The sequence below is a fragment of the Polistes dominula genome, unplaced genomic scaffold (assembly GCF_049000335.1).
Source record: "Polistes dominula isolate Pdom_NZ unplaced genomic scaffold, Pdom_raw_medaka contig_373, whole genome shotgun sequence".
NCBI lineage: Eukaryota > Metazoa > Arthropoda > Insecta > Hymenoptera > Vespidae > Polistes > Polistes dominula.
Window position 1 is genome coordinate 6,215,229 of NW_028300899.1, and position 19,743 is coordinate 6,234,971.

Sequence of the window (19,743 nt, forward strand, 5' to 3'; positions counted from 1 at the left end):
ATTTGTTTAAAAAAATATTTCGTGTCAATGATTTTACATTTGTTTAAATTTATCTTCTTTAATTAAATAAAATAATTTTTTATTTAATTTAATAATTCTTTAATAAAATATATGTATATATATAATTTTTGAAATGGTATTTATAAGGGGTGTTGAAAAAAAAATTGTAAATTTTACTAAGCATAAAATGAAAGAAGTGATAATAGTTTTGATTTTCACGAAAGATTTTCTTATTTTTTTCAATTTTTTTTCTCTTTTATTTCGAACAAAGAGCAGCAGCGTTTAATAAAAACCCGAATGCCCGAGGTGTAGGGAGAGCTTCTTCTTTGCTTCTTAGAAAAGTAGATACAACACATTACCCGGTGGTCATTACTTACCGCTATCAGTAACCCACCTTTCAGTGTTTTATTCTTGCTAAATTATACCAAACGTTTTTCTTCTAGTAGTAGTAGTTTAATTCAATAGAATATCAGGACCCTAATAATAATAAATAAATTTTATTTACGAATCAATAGAGAGGAATTACTAAAATGCATTTCTTTTTTGGTTATTTCATTTAATTAATTAAAATAATTTTATATTAAATATATAATTAATTATTTAGTTATAAAAATAATTCTTCACATATTTATTTGATTGTTTAATATTTTCTTGACATAATAATAATAATCAATCATTTGAGTAGTCATAACTACTCAAGTCTCTCATATATATTTATATTATAACCTTTATAACTTTTTAATAATTAATATACCCACATAATGTGATAACCTTTTTAAAATGTAATAAATATAATTTAAATAGTGGTAGTTAGTATTATATTATTTTGTTATTTTATATTATTTTATTATTTAGAATTAATCGAATGATTTTAATTTGAGAGGTTAACACACATAGTATTGTAATTCTTTCGTAATATTAATTCAAATTAACTATAATATTTATAATAAAATATAAATATATAATGAAAAGATATCAATAAAATAATACAATATCTTTTATTATAGTGAGTGATAGCAATCACTCCCCATTTACGTTGGTTTCATTGTTCCTTTAAATAAGTGACTTTCAATCACTTACTACTACCCGCATTGTAGACATCTTTGTTCTCATTTTCATTTATCAAGAATTTAGATCTGTTCTCTTCCTTTATGACGAATTTATAAATTAACAAAAAATAAAGAAAAACATTTAATAATTAATATCATTAAATAAATGATTAATTGATTAATAATATACGAATATTCTTAGTGTTGCAGTGTAATACAAGATGGCGGATATTGAATCTAATCTTATCAAAGATTCATTTTATTATTATTATTATTCTTATTGTTAACAATTAATAAATAAGAATTGTAGATAATAAATTCTTGTATAACATTGTATACGTAACATGATTAGAAATTGTATTAAACTTTTCCTTGTTTATAAATGATTTTTGAATCATTGTAGTATTTTCCCGGATCATAACTTACGATTAATTCATTCGGAAAACATATGTGTTACATATATATGTATTGACAAAAAAAAAATGTCTACTTTTCCGCATACTATTCCTGGTAAAGCATTAACAAAAACAACAAAAACAACAAAAACAACAAAAACAACAAAAAAACACTTAAACAATTATCAAACATGAAATGCAAAGAGAATTCTAATATTTAATTATACAGTACGTTTTAAAAGCAATCGAGATATATGTATTGGGATCTGTAGTACTTGAATACGCTATCTGGTGGCTAAATTCAAAATTAGAGTATATAGGTCGAATTGATACGCCACGTGGGATCTCTAGCACTTGAAAACGGTATCTGGTGACTAAATTCAAAATTAAAGTAGATAGGTCGAATTGCTATGCCACGTCCCTCCCAGAGATCCCAATATAAAAATAATAGTTGTAATATTTTTAACAAATTATTTAAGAATTTTCATTCTATATAAAATTGTAATTGGAATAATACTGTAATTATTTATTATAGTATATTATATAATTAATTAATCTTTAACAAAGTTATATTTTTACAAATTTAATGTTGTTTACTAGCTTGAATAATAAATAAAATAATTTAGATATACAATGATAAAAAATAATGGCGCCCTAAAAATATATATATTTTTTAGTAATTCGAAGTAAAATTAATTTCGTAGTGTACCCTAATTTTTTGAATTGTTTTGTTTGTTTTTCTTTTTAATTTTATAATTATAAACTAATATTGTTTTTTTGATTTTTTTTTACAACTCGTAAAGATTTGTAGAACACCCTGTATAATTATTTAATTGCGGTAAATTCAAATGAGGACAAGCAATAGCATTGAATGTGGATTTTTAATTTACAATGAAAAACCGGTCTTTTTATTTCGTCATATTATGTTCACTGTTCCTCGTTCAGTTATTATTTACATATGTTGAATAATTATGACATTTAAACTAATTATAGGATACAAAACATTTGATTATTATATGATTTAGTTCATGTCACAATTTTATAATGTAAATCACTTTTTTTTTTTTAAATAAATAAATTAAATAAATTATACACACCGTTTTACAGTATGTAAATTTCAAAAGTTGTTTGTGTAACTTTATCACAATTTTAAATTACGAACTATGAAAATGTTTACAAATGTTTTATATCTTTTTTTAAAACAACTCATTAACATTTTTGCGATCGTTTGGTTGTTTTTAAAGATTGTTTTCATAATTTGTTTAGATAATTATGAAGTTGTTCACTTATAGTTTTATCTAATATTTAGAAAATATATTTTTAAATGAATAAATTTGTATTATTTAAATGATTTATTAAATTAATCATAACTCTTGTTTAATTTAATATTTAAAAAACAAGAAAACCATTTTATTTAAAACAGTATAATAATTAATATTGAATGTTTAACATAGACACTTTGGTAATAAAAATCTTTTCTCATTAAATGAAGAAGAAGTTTTATTGGAAACTGTTTTACAGTTGTGTCGCAACTTACAATAATTTGTTTTCTCGAACTGTGTTACTTAAAAATTCTTAAAATTGTGTTGTTTGAGTTATGAAGTAAAATATTAACAAAATAAGTAAACAATAATAATTGAGAATAACAAACGAAGAAAGAATTATTGCATGTTTTTTTTTTGTCTTGAAGTGTATTAAAATTTAACAAAAATGATTCTTACATTAATACAAGTCCTTCAAAGTTCTAAAAGGAATTAAAAACCAACCCTTTTAGGATGTAATTTTTTCTATTTATATATATGTATATATCTGTTACATCGCCTGTTGCATCGAATTGCAATAAAATTCTAGCAATTGAAGCAACTAATATTTAAAAATCAATTTTCATAATATTTTCTTTAACAAAAATTGCAAAAAGAATATTATTTGTTTTTTAGGGTTTGGGTTACTGGTTTAAGGTTAGGTTACTAAATAAAATTTAAGTGTATATATATAATTTCGAAGTATAATTTGTACAAAATTATTTTCCAAATATTACGGTGAACCAAAAGTTTAGTGAGTTCATTTTGTTAATACAATTTTTTCAAAATTAATTTTTAAGTTAAAATAAAATTATTTTATATTACAAAGTGTGAAATATTAATTTTTAAAAATACACACGACCTTTTACTTCTCACCTTAACAAATACTAAATTTGTGTTTCTAACAAAATTGATACTTAATACATTTAATATTTAATATTTCAATTTGTTCGCGATTTTTACTAAAAATTTACAAACATCGTTTCAATGAAAAATTGAATAGTTGAAAGAAATTAACATTTAAGTATATAAGTATATATATATTAAGTATATAAAAAAATAATTATAATTATAATTGAGTTAAATCAATTCAACCCCTAAACCTACCATTAATCATAAAACAATAAAAGTATCATTTTAAAATCTAAACAAAAAACAACAAATCTTTAAACATACTAATTTATTATTTGATCTAACTAAAAATAAAATTTAAGTACACGAAAGGTGGGTGAGGGGTAGTAAATTTATCTCATTTAGTATAAAAATATATTAGACATGTTAGAAAGTACGAATATTCGTATACATATTCGAGTAACACCGGGAATACATCGAATATCAATGAAAATAGGATGAGTTGGATGAGGTGAAGGGAAGAAGAAGAGGCAAGAGGGTGAAAGATGGGTTGTTGGTTGTAGGTGGGAGAAAGGAAAAAGGGGTGGGAGGAGAGAAATCGAAACAACTGGTGCGCATGTTGTTGGCACGCAGGAATCAATAGGGGGTGTGTGTCTTTTCGGTTGGGGTCGCTAGCATAGTTGAGAAAGGGGGTTGATTGTAGGTGGAGGTTCAGATAGAAAGAGATAGAAATAGAAATAGAAAGAAAGAAAGAGAGAGAGAGAGAGAGAGAGATAGAACGATTGCAGTGCCACACTGTTGCTGTCACTTGCATTGCTCAAGACTTGGGTTAGGAAAAACGAGGAAAAGGTGGAAAACGTTGAGGACGACGACGAGGACAACGACGACGACGACGACGACGACGAGGAGGACGAGGACGAGGACAACGAAAACGCGGACAATTGAGACGACGGTGGCGACTAATACTCACCATCAACAATATAGAGTAATTTCTTAGCGACATCTGACAATATAAAAGCACCTCGTCATTGCTTACCTGAGAAAAACCACCACCTCGTTTCGAGTGTGTCATCGTCGTCGTCCTCTTCATCATCATCATCCTCCTTCTTCTTCAGTTCATCAAATTTTTCTTCTTCTTCTTAATCATCATTATCAACGAGGAAGTATAATGGCCGACTCCGAGTTCGAAGAGTTTCGACATTATTTTGAGAGACTACCCCAACATCTGAAAGCACCCCTTTCTAATTACACGTGAGTATTCATTATTATAATATATTTGGTATATTAAAACAAGTTTACTTCAAATTATTCATTATTATATATTCTTTTGGTATATTGAATAAATTATTATATAAATTATTATATTATTTATTTATTGTAATATGAAGAAATAGGCAATTATAATTTGCAAATTGGTTGTTTCTTTTATTTTTTATATATTGGAATATATATCGTTGTTCATAGTTGTATTTTTGGTATTAACTAAATTATTATATATTATATTAAATTATTTATTTATTATAATACGTGAAAAAATGCTATAATAATTTGCAGATTAATTTTATCTTTTTTAAAATCAATTTATATGTTAGAATACATTTGATACCTCAATTGAATTATTCATCGTCATCGTTTTTGATATTAACTAAATCATTTTATTATATTGTATTATTTATTTATTATAATATGAGAAGAAAAAGGTCATAATAATTTGATTGATTTTATTTTATCTATCTCTGAGTATTATGAATTTTTTATACGAGAAGCTGTAGAACATTTTGAATCTTTCTTCGTTACCCAATATCGATCTGAAGGGGTAAGAAGAAATGTTATCCCCATAATACTTTATCAATTTCTTTCGATAATACATTTAATTTGGTTACTTTGATATTATTTTTTTAAAGGATGTCAAATGTTGATTGATTAGTATTAATATACCAAAGTAAGTCAGCCTTGCACACCTCGAACCTTTTATATGCACTCTTCCTTATACTTCATGCAATATGAGACACTGTATATATGTATATATATAAATGTATACGTCATTGCAACATTATGCTCTAGTTTCTTACTATTAAACGAATACTTTATCTTTAATAATATTATTTAATCAATGTTTACTATTAAAACAATAAAAAACAAAACAAAAATAAAAATTTGAAAATTAGTTTATAAAATATTTTTATAAAAATGTAATTTAAAAAATATAATTTAATATTAATATTATTAATATGTGATACGTGATATTATTATTATTGTTATTATATTTATATTATTATTTATTATATAATTTAAATAAATTTCAATGTATATAGTAATAATTTTATAATTAAATATAATTTTATATAATTTAAATTTAAATTTGTTATATTATTTATTTTATTAATTTTATACCAAAAATAATAAAATAAATTTATTTTAACTTACAACTGAATCAAATAAACCATCTTCAAATAATTATAATGCATAATAAAAAATATACCCCATTTATGCAATTTTTAACTCACCCCAAATAGCACCAATGATAACTGGTAAGAAATTTAACACCCCCATCCCCAAAAAAAGTGACAATCTGTCATTTTAATCAACTGATGTTAAAGTATGAAACAAAGTAATTCAAAAAATGTTTCACGTGACATAATACAGGCTAGTGCACGATGTTATACTCGATGACTCGCCTACGTCATCCCAAGGAAGTGACGGTGAGGAGGTTGACGATGCAAGAAGACCTTGCGAAGGTGTTGCTGGGGATTCTGAAGATGAAGATGTTGTTGTTATACACCGTCATGATAATCAAAGTGGTCATACTTCTGCTGACGAGAGCGAGGATCTCGATAATCATTGCTCAATTGTGGCTGACAGCGACTTTAGGTTGGTAACATCGTAAGTGTTGGAAACATTTTCCATATTTGAATATAACAATGTTTGTTTTTTTATATTTTAAACGTTTAACAATCATACGTATCACATCTTCAATATTTTTATCAAGATGGTCTAAGATTTGATACGTTATTTGATGATTTATGAATTTATTTATATTGAATGAGAATGCAAACATGAACATGTTTTATAATAATATAATAATAATAATTAAATAGAAAAATGCACAGCACGAAATAAAATTTGATTTCGTAAAATATTGCACGAATTTTATTTTCAAGATTTGATATTCTAAATGGAAAGTTATTAAAAATTTGAAACCTTATTTAACCTGTTAACTGAGAAATTCCCTTTTTAATTGCACAGTTCTTTTTATTATTTATATATTATTTATATAACTAATAATATAATATTAATTATAATATATATTAATAATATATTAATAAATATAATATTTATATATAACACTATTATTTATATATTTATTTATTATTTATTATTTTATTTATGCTTAAAATAAATTAAAATACTATAAAATATATATTTTTTCATTTATTTATATATAAAATACGTAAAATACGTTTCTGATATTTAAAAATCCCGCCAAGTTAACAGGTTAAGAATAATTCAAAATAAAATTAAAAACTTATCATTAAATTCTCAATAATAATTGTCATCGACATTTTGTCCAATAAATAATATAATATAAATAAAAGAAGATTGGCTGTTGTTGTAAAAAAAAATAGAAAAAAAATGTGCAGCCACAATTCGCATGGTGAATGGTAGCTTAGCTGACTATACGACTACCCTTGGGTGACATTAGCTTGTTCGGTGGACTGAGCAGCAGGGGTCGATCAGCAGGCGGCCCTGGTCCAGGTGGAGGTGGAACAACGTCATCCGGAAATGGTGGTAGAGACAGCGTAGTCAGCGACGTTGGTGATTCCTGTTCGAGTTTGAGTTCCTGGCCAACACCGGAACACCTTCCAACGAATCGGCCAGGTAGTGGTAGCGGAGAACGTAGACGTCGAAGATTACCGGAAATCCCTAAAGCTAAAAAATGTGAGCTATGGGCTGTCTATTAGTTAGTATAAAACATATTATCAATGATTAATTAGTAATAACGTTATAATCTGCTTGGTGGAATAGCAGCAACATAATAAGAAAGTAATTCGAACAAACTGATCTTTTATTATTATTATTATTATTATTATTATTATTATTATTATTATTATTATTATTTATCTTTCTTAACCTTCGTCAGGGGTTTCACGATCGATATATAAATTTACTGACTCCCTGACCACAGAACTGTTAACCGCAGTGAAAGAAAATCTCTACGAATGTGTACGTACTTTAGCTCCAACGTTAAACCACCAGTCTCGTTTACTAACAAATAAAATAAACGTGTCGTGATATTATTATTTCCTTTTAATTTTATATAACAACTTGGAATGAGAATTTAGACATGTACGGTAATTATTAACGAATCAAATTTTAAATAATTATTTAAGTAGGATTAAAAGATAATTTCATTTTGTTAGGTATACCCAGTGGTGGTGGTGGTGGTGGTGGTGTTGGCCAAGTGTCAATGCAAAGTTCATCTTCGTTAGCTGACGAATTGAATGCTGCAACAACAGGTTCTAACGTTGGGTCAACAAGTTCTAATTCCGGAAGGCCTCATCTCGTTTTACGAAAATGTCATCCTCGTTTAAGACACGAGGACAGTTCACCGGACAGCGAAAGGATGGCTACGGATAGTGGACATTCGACTGCCCATTCGCCAGATAACGGACCCAAAAGTGTATCACCTATACCGTGCAATACTTTACAAAACACAGATTCCGTTTCACCTGGTAGCACTCCAGGTAACAAGTTTCCCTTTTATTTCAACGAGGATCAAAATGTTCTTTCATAAAAGGATTTAAAACAAATTCATTTGAAGGAAGCGGAGGTGTACCATTCACTCAATTGGAGTTGTTGGAAGCAACCCATCGTGGTTTGCACAAATTCGTGCCTAGACATCACGACGAAATCGATTTAGAAATCGGTGATCCGGTTTACGTACAAAAGGAAGCTGACGATTTGTGGTGCGAAGGTGAGATTAATTTTTCTATGACACACATGATGAACTTTGTGATTATATGTTTAAAAAAAACACTTTCATTCGTACATTTCAAAAGGTGTCAACTTACGAACAGGAAGACAAGGTATATTTCCATCAGCATACGCAGTTGACATTGATTACAGTGATTTCGATCCTTCCGCACCTAAAGTCAAAAGGGAAAGATATCTTTTAGGATATTTGGGTTCAGTAGAAACCTTGGCGCACAAGGGTACAGGTGTCGTTTGCCAAGCTGTTCGTAGGATCGTTGGTAATTCATCAGATCAATCACCAATTTCACAAAGTTGCATACTCGAAGTGTCCGATCAAGGATTACGTATGGTGGACAGAAGTAAACCGCGGGTATAAAAACAATCATACATAAATATTTATACGAGTGTAAACATTTGAAAAAATCAATGATAACATTTTTTACAGAAAAATCAGGGTCCTTGTCACGATTACTTTTATTCTTTAAAAAATGTATCCTTCTGTGCATTTCATCCACGCGATCATCGTTACCTTGGTTTCATCACGAAACATCCAACGTTGCAAAGGTTTGCTTGTCACGTGTTCATTGGTCAAGAATCTACACGACCAGTTGCTGAAGCTGTTGGGTGAGTTAACAAATACAACATTTATTTATAATTAATTATTATTTATATTATATACAGTCTAAAAACACTGTGTTTCTCAACGTTAACAATTAGTTGACTAATATTCGGTAATTTGTTAATATCATTTGTTAATATGTAAGTTGTTAATAATTTAATCCATTGTTAATATTAATATTATTAATAATGTGTAAATATCATTTAATTCACCCCCCATTTTGAAATATTTCAATTTTAACCTCACTTTGGGAAACACTGGGTTAGACTAATAAAGTTTTACACGTTTATAAACAATTTTTTGGTTTTTTTTTATTTTTTTTTACTTACAGACGGGCCTTTCATCGTTTCTATACGAAATTCATCGAGACTGCTTTTCCTATAGAAGACATTTACATTGAGTAAAATGAATTTATTCTTTGGCCTGGGCCTCCTATGGCGCATCTTCTATGGAAAAAGAAGAAAAAAAAGATCTTGACACGCTGCTCCCTATTTTCCCTTGTAAATAATTTTCCCTTTAGCTCTAAATATACTAATTATATATATACGTGCGAAGATGAAGAGGAAAGAACAACAACAACAAAGAAATAAATTAATAACAGGCGCCATTCTCACACAATATTCAATTATATAAAAAAATATATATAAATATATATATATCTTAGAGTGGGTCAAAAAAATGACTTTTTTTTTTCAAGTGCCACGGAAAAATGGGTTGCTAGACACCGTAAAACAATTCTCACCAAATATGAGCTCTTAATTTTAATAGGAAGATCCTCCGCATCGCAGTTTTTTATTTTTTTTTTTTCAGTCTAATAGATTAAAATTCATACCTCATTATTTATTGATTGTACAGAAAAATGTTCTAGACGAATTTTGTAGGAAATTTAATGCTCTACAAAAAAGGTATCTTATACTTTTTCCGTAAACCTCACCATTTGAATGATATTGAAGATTTAAATTTGATGATTTTTAGACAAATTTCATTTTTGTTTATGAAATTTATAACTCGACAATAAATGACTATTCAAAAGTGCACAATACAAATTTTCGTAGGAAATTAACTGCTCTATAAAAATGGTGTCTTATGTTTTGGTGATTGAATTAAGCGTTCAAAAGATATTCATCACCAAACTTTCATGTGTACTAATTTTTATCTCTGAATATCTTTTGAACGCTTAATTTAATCGCCAAAATATAATTTTTATAGAGCAGTTAATTTCCTACAAAAATTTGTATTGTGCACTTTTTAATAGTCATTTATTGTCGAGTTATAAAATTCATAAGCAAAAATGAGATTTGTCTAAAAATCATCAAATTTAAATCTTCAATATCATTCAAATGGTGAAGTTTACGGAAAAAATATAAGATACCTTTTTTGTAGAGCATTAAATTTCCTACAAAATTCGTCTTTAACATTTTTCTGTACAATCAATAAATAATGAGGTATGAATTTTAATCTATTAGACTGCAAAAAAAAATAAAAAACTGCGATGCGGAGGATCTACCTATTAAAATTAAGAGCTCATATTTGTTGAGAATTGTTTTAGGGTCTAGCAACCCATTTTTCCGTGGCACTTGAAAAAAGAAAAGTCATTTTTTTGACCCACCTAATATATATATATATATTTTATATATACATCGGGTATATACCACTAAATTTTATAACCTAAAATATTAATTTATTTTTGGATTATCATAGGGGAGGGGGAATTATATGCTCGATACAACGTTGCACTTATTTCGAGGTTATGATAAATTTTATCTCTCGATTTTTAATAATTGTCAAGGTGATCGACAGTTTATTTGAAATGAAATTTATTCTCAATTAATTTTTTGAAAAAAAAAAAGAAAAAGAAAGGTGTTTGGTAACAGTGATGAAAAAAAGAGATTCAAAATTCGAATCTATTTAGAATTGCATATTTTACATGATCTTATTTTATTTCTATTTTTTGTTGTTCTAAGTTCAAGCGCGTGCATATTAAATTATTATTATGATTTGCGAGAATCATTAATCTTTTAGTCAATATATTTTTTTTTTTATAATACAGTTCGAAAAAAAATAGAAAGTGAAATTTATGATAAGTTTCAAAATCATCCGACAGGTTTTTTTTGTTTTAAAATATCACGGGGAATGAGATAAATCGTTTATCGATTTTATATTTGCAATTAATTCCTTGCAAAAAGAAAAAGAAAAAAAAAGTGATTTATAATTTAAATTAAAATACTGAAAACAATGTCCTTGAAAAGTTTCAAAAAAAAAACCTACACGAGACTGCAAGATTCTTTCAACTTTCAAACGTCACCCTCATTGAAATAAATCTTACCTTGTTTTATAATCATTTTTAAAAATGATAAAAATCCCGCCAAAAAAAAATAATGAAATTATTTTTGGTGACAAAATTTAGTAGTTTAACTCGATGATATATATGTTACCGTTGAAAATTTTACAACAGTTAGTTGTTTCCTAGTAAACAAATAAAAATTTTTCCTTAAAATATTAAAAAAAAAAAAAATTAATCTAATTAATTAATGTATGAAAAATAAAAAAAAAGCAAACAACAATATTATATAAACTTTTAACGGTAACATATACAAATATATTTACAGTATGCATAATCCGTATCGAGTTAATTACAGGGGATTGTAAAAACAAAACATTACGACGAAACAAAAACCCCTAAGCGTAATTTGTTCAATTATTTTCTATTAATAATTGGATTTCATTTTTTTATTATTATAAATAATATAATTCGTCAGTTTGTTTAAGATACGTTCAAAATTTAATATTGTTTAATATTAAATTGTTAAATTAATATTGTGCAAAACTCGATAAGAACGGATTATTGTTCAATAATTTCACTGTAAGAAAAGGAAAAAGAAAAACAAAAAAAAAACGAAATCGTCATTGATCGTTCAAACGACCGAACGAATCCTTAATCTCGCGTTATGTTTTACTAAAATTATTTTTTTATATTTTTTTTATTTTTTATTTATCTTAAACTATAAGGATACGCGAAAAAAATATTCATCTTCTTCTTCTTCTTCTACTTCTTATGTATAATATCGCAAAGTAAAATTAATTATTACGGGGGGTTAAGGATTTGCAAGGAACTTCGTGCTTGTTCCAATAAACAAACAAAAAAAATTATTATGTAAAACATTTACGAATTAGCAACGAAAGAAAGAAAAAAAGAAAATAAGAAAAGAACAAAAAAAAAAACAAAAGAATAAAAATAAAATACGTAGAACGATAGGGCACGTAAAAAAAGTCGAAATCTTTTTAGAAACTTAGTAGTATATTTTTCTATGTTTCTTTTTTGCGATTATGCTAATAACTTTCTCTAATCTCCGTTTTTAACCCTTTTCCAAACCCCCCACCCTTAAACTCGATGATTCTCCATTTTGATTAATTGTAAAACAAGTCATTCAAAAAGAAAAGAAAAAAACAAGAATTTTCTTTGGTAATTCTCGTTAAGGGGTGGTTCACTCACTAAGGGCTCGATAAAAGGGTGGTTTTATTATTAATTTGTTTTTTTATTATAATTCCTCTAAATAATTCCTATTTGATCCTTATTAAAGATGCGATTATTATGGCGAGCATTTGATCGAGAAGAATAGAAAGAAAAACAAATATATATACATATATATATATATATATATATATGTGTGTGTGTATGTATGTGTTTATATAAAAGGAACGCACATTGGCCTCTAATGTATTTACAATTATCGTTAAATATTGTAACACGCCGATATTATTTTAAAATGATGATGATGATGATGATGATGATGACGATGAAGATGATAATAATAATAATAATAATAATAATAATAATAATAATAATAATAATAATAAATCGACAAGTTTTTGTTTCAACAATTTTCTCGTCTACTTTTGTTTTTCTTTTAATACTAAAGAGAGTTCTGTTATTTTACTATACTTAAAATTCGTCATGAATTTCATAAGTTAACAACTACGTAACCTTACCTAACCTCCTTCCCGCCACTTGTGGGATTTCTAATTGAAATGCACGAAATTTGAATTTTATTCCTATCTCTCATATTTGGATAAATTGAATTTTGAAAAATTGTTAATAATATTATTAATTATTTCATTATAATGAATTTTGTTATAATATTTGAAATTAGTTTAAGATCAGAGGATTATAATAAGAGATATGAATTATTTGAAAAGACAATTATTGGTAAAATACGATCATTGGATTATGAATCATGATCGTTCACATTTTCTTAACCCATTAGCTGCCACGATCCCCATTTGGGAATTTCGGAATTTTACGTACACCACTCGGTTTTATGTGAACTGTATGGAAAAATGGCATAATAATAGCTATTTTGTATGTATAGGAAATAATAAAAGAAATAAGTAATAGTCTCTTATTGGTTTTTTTTCGTGCAACCAGCCACAATCCCCATTTAAGACTTTTTCAAAAATATAAATATTTCTCTAACCAAAACTAATTTGGCAGTTAATGGGTTAAGCTATGATTTTTTTTTATGTTTTTTGTTCATGCCTTTTCTTTCCCAATCATATAATGATGGAAATTTTTTGTTTGTTTGTTTCCAATTAGTATTATTTACAAAAACACTTTTTCACTTTCTATTAATTCTTAATAATTCAGTCTTGACACAATAACTATACATATAAGTATTTCCTATTTGTTATTATAATATTTTGTTTTTTTTTCTTGTAGATATTGTTAACATTAAAAGTTCATTTCTCACTCTCTCTCACTCTCTTTCTTTTTCTTCATTTAACATGAAGAAAAGAATTCCATATTAACCTTTTTACAGTTGGTTAATTAAAATATTCATTCGATGCAACCTAAAACGAACTATCATCAATTTTTGTTTTTTATTATTATTATTATTATTATCATCATTATTCATATTATTAATATTCTTCTTCTTATTATTATTATAATTGATTTTTATTTTATCATTCTTAAGATTCTTCTTTAAAGCTAGTCCCTTTTACCTAGTAATATACATATAAAAAATTATTTGAACGCTAGTCAAATGTAAGAACAAAATAAAAGAATAATAAAAAAAAAAAATGGAAAAAGAAAAAGAAGAAAATACGCAATTTTATTTCCATGTTGTCTTTTTTTTTCTTTGAATTATTTCTATTTCAAATCTAATTGTTCTTATTTTGACAAAATTGTAAAGTAACAAATTGTGTATACTGTATATATAAGTTCAAAAAGTTGTGTTTCGTTGCAATTAGGATGATATTTTTGAAAAATGTTCCTTTTTTATATAATATATATATTGATATAAATAAGGAAACGTCAAAATATCGAAGTAGTCTTTTGTAAATCCTGCCATTTTTTTCTTTTCTTTTTTTTTCTTTTTGCTAACACACATATTTAGATATACATTTATACACATCACAATAGTAGTCCCACACTAGTAGTCCAACAATAATAATTATTTACAATTAGTCTTGCTAGAAATTTCAGAACAAATTTTTTTTTGTTCCAAAAACTTATCTTATTAATTAAATTTTCTTTCCCCTATTATTATTATTATTATTATTATTATTATTATTATTACTATTATTATTAATCATACGAGTAAACTTATTCGAATATTTTTTTTACCATTGTAGATGGTAGATGTAAAATTAAAAAAAAAAAAGAAAAAAAAAAGAAACAAAACGAAGAACAATGGTTACCACAAGGATATGAGATCGATATTGCCTTCTCCTATTTTGTTTTTTGTTTTTTTTTCTTTTTCTTTTTCATTTTAAAGATAAAAAAGAAGAAAAAAAAATATTGATAAACCATTAAGGTTCACAATATTAGCGAAGTATAAAATATAATAATAACATAGTTATGTACAATAATTATAAAGTTAAACTAAATTGTAATTGGGGTTTTTTTTTTTTTATAAAATAAGCAATTAAGTATTGTAATATTTAAATTGAAAATACAAAAAGTAAAGTGAAATATTTTATTTCAACATATGAGATATTGGATCTCATATTTTCTTTATTTTTTTATCCTGAATTTATTACCACAATACTTATCCACTTATTAGGTAACAAATATCCTGTATATATATCTGTACCTCAAAGGGTTAAAAAAAACTATGTTCATTTTTTACCAGATCTGTATTTAACCTCTTTTTGCAAATATTTTTTAATTTATATTGGATAAAATAATATTGAATAAAATTTTGTAAAGAAAGAATGTAACAATCAAAATATTTCTATATGAATATGATGAATATACAAATATTCAATAAACAATTAAAAAAATGTTTGACATTACACAACTATTTTACTGTAAAATTTATGAAAATGTTAACATAGTATTTTCTTATACCTTCAAAGTATTGATATATAGTCTTACATATCAATAAAAGTTCTGTAAACTCCCCCATTCCTTGTATTACATCGGTAATATAACTAATTTTTTTCACTTATCACTTTTTGTCAATTTTTTACTATTTTTTTTTTTTTACTTTTCATTTTATTAATATTATTAATATTTTAATTGTAATTTTTCTTTTTTCATCTTCGCAAGATTTTTCTCGTCGCACATACTCGAGCACATTCAATTTTCATTGTATATTTTATTTTATTTTTTTTCTATTCTCACAATTATAAAATTTATGAAAATGCTCGGATTACAACAACACGTAAATGATTTTTTACTTTTTTTCCTCCACAAAATTTCTAAGTTACATCGACTAGTTTCTTTTTTTTTTTTTTTGCTAAAATTCTCATTTTCCTTCAACTTCCTCTCTTATTATCATTCTGAAAAAAAAAAAAAACATCTAAATTATTTTATATCGTTTCTTTTTTTTTACGAATAATAATAACATAAATATAACGACAAAAAAACGTATAACAGAGAGGCCATATTGAAAAAAAATTCAAATCACTGCGCTAGGAATTTGATTGTCTTTTGTAAAATGAAAAGAAACAAGAGAACAACAACAAAACAACAATAACAACAAAACAAAAAAAAAGGAAAAGATAAAGAAAATTCCTCCTCCCAAAAAAAAAACACAAATGAAAAAAAAAATCTTTTTATTAACACTTTGGTAGAGTTTCTCTATGAATCAATAATAATTCTTCACAAAATTTTCATTTACTTGTCAAGGTAACTTTTTTTTGTTGTTTTTCATAAAATCTCATAATAACACTTAAGATCTTCACAAGTTGTGTCATCACTCAGTTTGAGCATTTAATACTTATTTTTATTTACTTATTTCCTTCTTTTTCTTGATCTTCAATGATATCATTGAAATATCAGCAGCAATAATTCAAAACATGTATGAAAAGCAAGAGAAGGCGACGTACGACGATCATCAATAATATAAAAGCCTAAAATATTTACAGCGTATTATTAAAATCACAAAGTACATCAAGTATTTGTCTAATTTTTTCCATCATAATCTTTATCGTTAAATTTACAACAATGAGTAAACGTGAAAAGTAGAGTAGGCTTTTGAAAAATGGGGGATTGGTTATGGGTTATTAAACAGGGGAAAGAAGAACTTTGATTTCTCAGAGAGCTGCGCAAAGGGTATGTGTGATTTACATTGAACACAGACAGTTTGGGGACATTTTGTACTATAAGATCACGAGAATTAATTATTATCATTAAATTTTTTACATCGGTGGATTGGATTGATCAGGAAACATGGACACTGGGGAGAGCACATTTTTTGTTTTCTTTTTTTTTTGGAGGACGGGGCTAGAAAGTGAAAAGGATACCAGCCTTATAACTCACTTCACCAAAAAACCAAAATTAAAATTAATAAGAACAATTGAAACTTGGGTCTAATTATTATAAAATTGCACATTTTTAAACTACAATCGTTCATGTTTTTCTTTCCATTATTTTGTTTTAATGTACTTCGTTATAAATAATCAAAAAAATATAATTCTTTGAAATAACGAACAATTGAATGTAATAATAATAATAATAATTTGTAAAAAGGTGTACTAAATTTTATTGTAGTTAGAACTACATAACACTACGTCGTTCATTTGAGCAAATTGATTAACTTTACTAAACATGAAGTTAAGTTTCAGTCAAATACTTTGGCATTGAAAATTTGTTTTTTCTTCTTTTTAAATTTTCAAAGTAAAGTTAATCATTTTATTCTCGTGAATGAGTAAATTTAAAAAAAAAAAAGAAAAAGGAAAAAGCCTTTACTAATTGTCAAAATTATTATTCGCAATTGGTAACGATTTTAAAAATGTTACTAGGAGAAAAATGTTTTTTATTTATACAAAATTTTTCTCACAAATTTCTAACGTTCTATGTTTTATTATACAGAGAGAGAGAAAAAGGACGGATCGAACGATCTCATTTGATTATAGTTGAAAAATTCTGCTAAAACTTCTAATTTTTTTTTTTAATGTTCCCCATTTTTAAGTTGGCCATTTAAAGAAGACATCGAGAAAAATGTATATTATGTATATAAAACAAATTCCGAATCGTGACATAATATAATCTCATTCGTTTCAATGGCAGTTTTAAAGTATAACAATTGTGTGTTTATTTTTTAACCAGTTAAGCGTGTTTGACGACTATTCCGTCATGGAGATGTGGCAAAATTTCGTGTTATGACGTCTACATCCGTTATGCGTAAAAGTTTGTTACAATTTGATGTTTAAATTGTAATTTCTCTACTTTTTCCGTTTATTATATATAAATATATGTTCATATTAAGAAACTGTGTTTACATTAGTAACAAAATTGTTCATTTTCTAAAATAAAGTCGTCTTTTTGACTATCCAATATTTTAACAGCGCCACTTACTCTGTGTTTAACGACTATATCCGTCATCGCTTGATTATCGCGACACACATCAGAGAGCGCTCTGCGCACAGATCGCCATACTTAACTGATTAATACATTTGAAAAACAAAATAAAACAATTTCTATAATATTTTAATTAAACATGCGACGTCAAATATTCTGTCATTTAAAACGATGAGAATTAATTATATGACTTTGACAACGACTCGGATTTCTTGTAATTTTTCTGTTTTAATAATTTTTTCTTTCTTTTTTTAAAAGACAGTCCATTTTGTAAAATACACATAATAATAGATATTAGCAAAAATTATAGATTTTATATATATATATATACATATAACAAAAATGTGTAAATTGATATTAATAGTTGCGACCCGATCCTTTTCCTTTTTCATTTTCTTTTCTTTTTTTTCCTTTGTTGATTAGTTCTTTTTTGTTCTTATGCTATATATGTATATATGTACATGTATAATCACATGGAAAGCAGTACTAATATAGTACACATTTGATAATAATACCAAATATTAAAATTCGATAGATTAAATCGACAAAAAAGTTCCAATTAATATTACAAATAGTACACCTTTTTTTTCTTCTTCTTCTTCTAGAAATCCAACATCTATACATTTAGTTTGACACTAATAATTGATTAAAATTACAAATTGATTTTCTAATTGGGTAACAAAATACGAACGAAATTAAAATCTTATTCTTTATCTTCAATTGATATTATTTTTGTTTAGAATTTAAACAAAAAAAAAAGACAAAATAAAAGTCTAGTCGTCTCAACAAAAAAAAAGGTACGTAATTTCATATCTTACATTTTGTTTCTATTATTTATAACCTTAATGCTGCTCTCCAGCTGTTTCAAAACAGCATGGATATAAACTATCTACAAAGTGTTTTTATCGTAAAATTTATAAAGTTCCAACACTGCAGAACACTCGATCGTTCGATTCACTTTTATATCTTTGTCCAATTTGTCTAACGAACGATCGTTTATTCCTATTATAATTCTTAACGATTTTTACAATCGCCAAGCACTCATGAAACTCGACTGAAATAACATCTTCTTTTCTTCAATTCATATTTTCTTCTTTTATTTTTTTTATTTTTATTTTTTATTTTTTAAGCACCAACATAGTACCAATAACTTGAATTTTATTTAACGACAAAAACTTGGTTTCCTTTTTTTTCCTTCCTTCTGCTCCTCCTTCTTCTCCGACGCCATTTTTTTTCTTCAAGAAGACAAAAGAATAAATAAGTAACTTCGATTGGTGCAATTCGATGATGCATATTGCACGTATGCCGATCGTTGTTGTTTTTTTTTATCTTCTTCTTCTTCCTTTTTTTACTAGAGGATGGATCTAGTAACATTTTTTCAGACTCATAGTTAAATTCGGTAATTTGAAGTTAGGGGAAGTACCAGACATCCTTCTTCTTCATTTTTATTTTTTCTTCGAACGAATTTATGTGACTCTTGGTGGTAAATGGTGCTCCTCCTCGTGAACATAAATCGTTTCCGTGAATTATATTTTTATGATACGTAAACCAGATAATTAAACATCGATGTTTTGCTTCGTATTGACTTGTATATTCAGATGATCTTGTTGTAATGTCTTTAACATTTGCTTTTGTATTTTATGTTCAGCCTGTAATCGATGTAAGACATTACCTACATAGAAATAAGTCAACATATGTATATATGTACAGATAATTGATAATAAACCAGATCGGTTACGGTTAC

The 19,743-nt window shown here is 26.2% G+C and overlaps 2 protein-coding genes across 16 annotated transcripts in view; one reads left to right on the forward strand and one right to left on the reverse strand.

Moving 5' to 3' along the window:
* Nucleotides 1–4,273: 4,273 nt before the first annotated feature.
* Nucleotides 4,274–13,588, forward strand: Aplip1 (JNK-interacting protein Aplip1). 5 transcript variants are annotated; one of them, XM_015318475.2, is made up of 8 exons: nucleotides 4,274–4,848; nucleotides 6,244–6,480; nucleotides 7,301–7,476; nucleotides 8,019–8,342; nucleotides 8,420–8,572; nucleotides 8,658–8,941; nucleotides 9,017–9,195; nucleotides 9,522–13,588. In XM_015318475.2, exons 1-8 carry the CDS (start codon nucleotides 4,766–4,768, stop codon nucleotides 9,592–9,594), a joined length of 1,509 nt encoding a protein of 502 aa, XP_015173961.1. In that variant the 5' UTR covers nucleotides 4,274–4,765; the 3' UTR covers nucleotides 9,595–13,588. The 5 variants fall into 5 exon arrangements, with proteins under 5 accessions (XP_015173961.1, XP_015173924.1, XP_015173942.1 ...); XM_015318438.2 differs by having other exon boundaries at nucleotides 4,275–4,848; nucleotides 7,301–7,536; XM_015318456.2 differs by having other exon boundaries at nucleotides 4,275–4,848; nucleotides 7,322–7,536.
* LOC107064328 (uncharacterized) overlaps nucleotides 12,218–19,743 on the reverse strand; it is an 85,496-nt gene continuing 77,970 nt past the window's right edge. For 10 of the 11 annotated variants that reach the window (XM_089177763.1, XM_089177750.1, XM_089177753.1 and 7 more), the window contains one exon: nucleotides 12,218–19,648. In XM_089177763.1, the coding sequence (XP_089033889.1) occupies nucleotides 19,556–19,648 (93 nt within the window). In that variant the 3' untranslated portion in view covers nucleotides 12,218–19,555. Of the gene's footprint in view, nucleotides 19,672–19,743 lie in introns of all 11 variants that reach the window. The other variant, XM_015316940.2, reaches the window with a different exon arrangement.

What these genes read in the sequence shown, in the direction of transcription:
- Aplip1 (XM_015318438.2), top strand. Translation starts at nt 4,766, where the DNA reads ATGGCCGACTCCGAGTTCGAAGAGTTTCGACATTATTTTGAGAGACTA. An exon ending in TTCACCTGGTAGCACTCCAG is followed by an intron (nt 8,343 to 8,419) that starts GTAACAAGTTTC and finishes ATTCATTTGAAG; the next exon opens with GAAGCGGAGGTGTACCATTC. An exon ending in CCAGTTGCTGAAGCTGTTGG is followed by an intron (nt 9,196 to 9,521) that starts GTGAGTTAACAA and finishes TTTTACTTACAG; the next exon opens with ACGGGCCTTTCATCGTTTCT.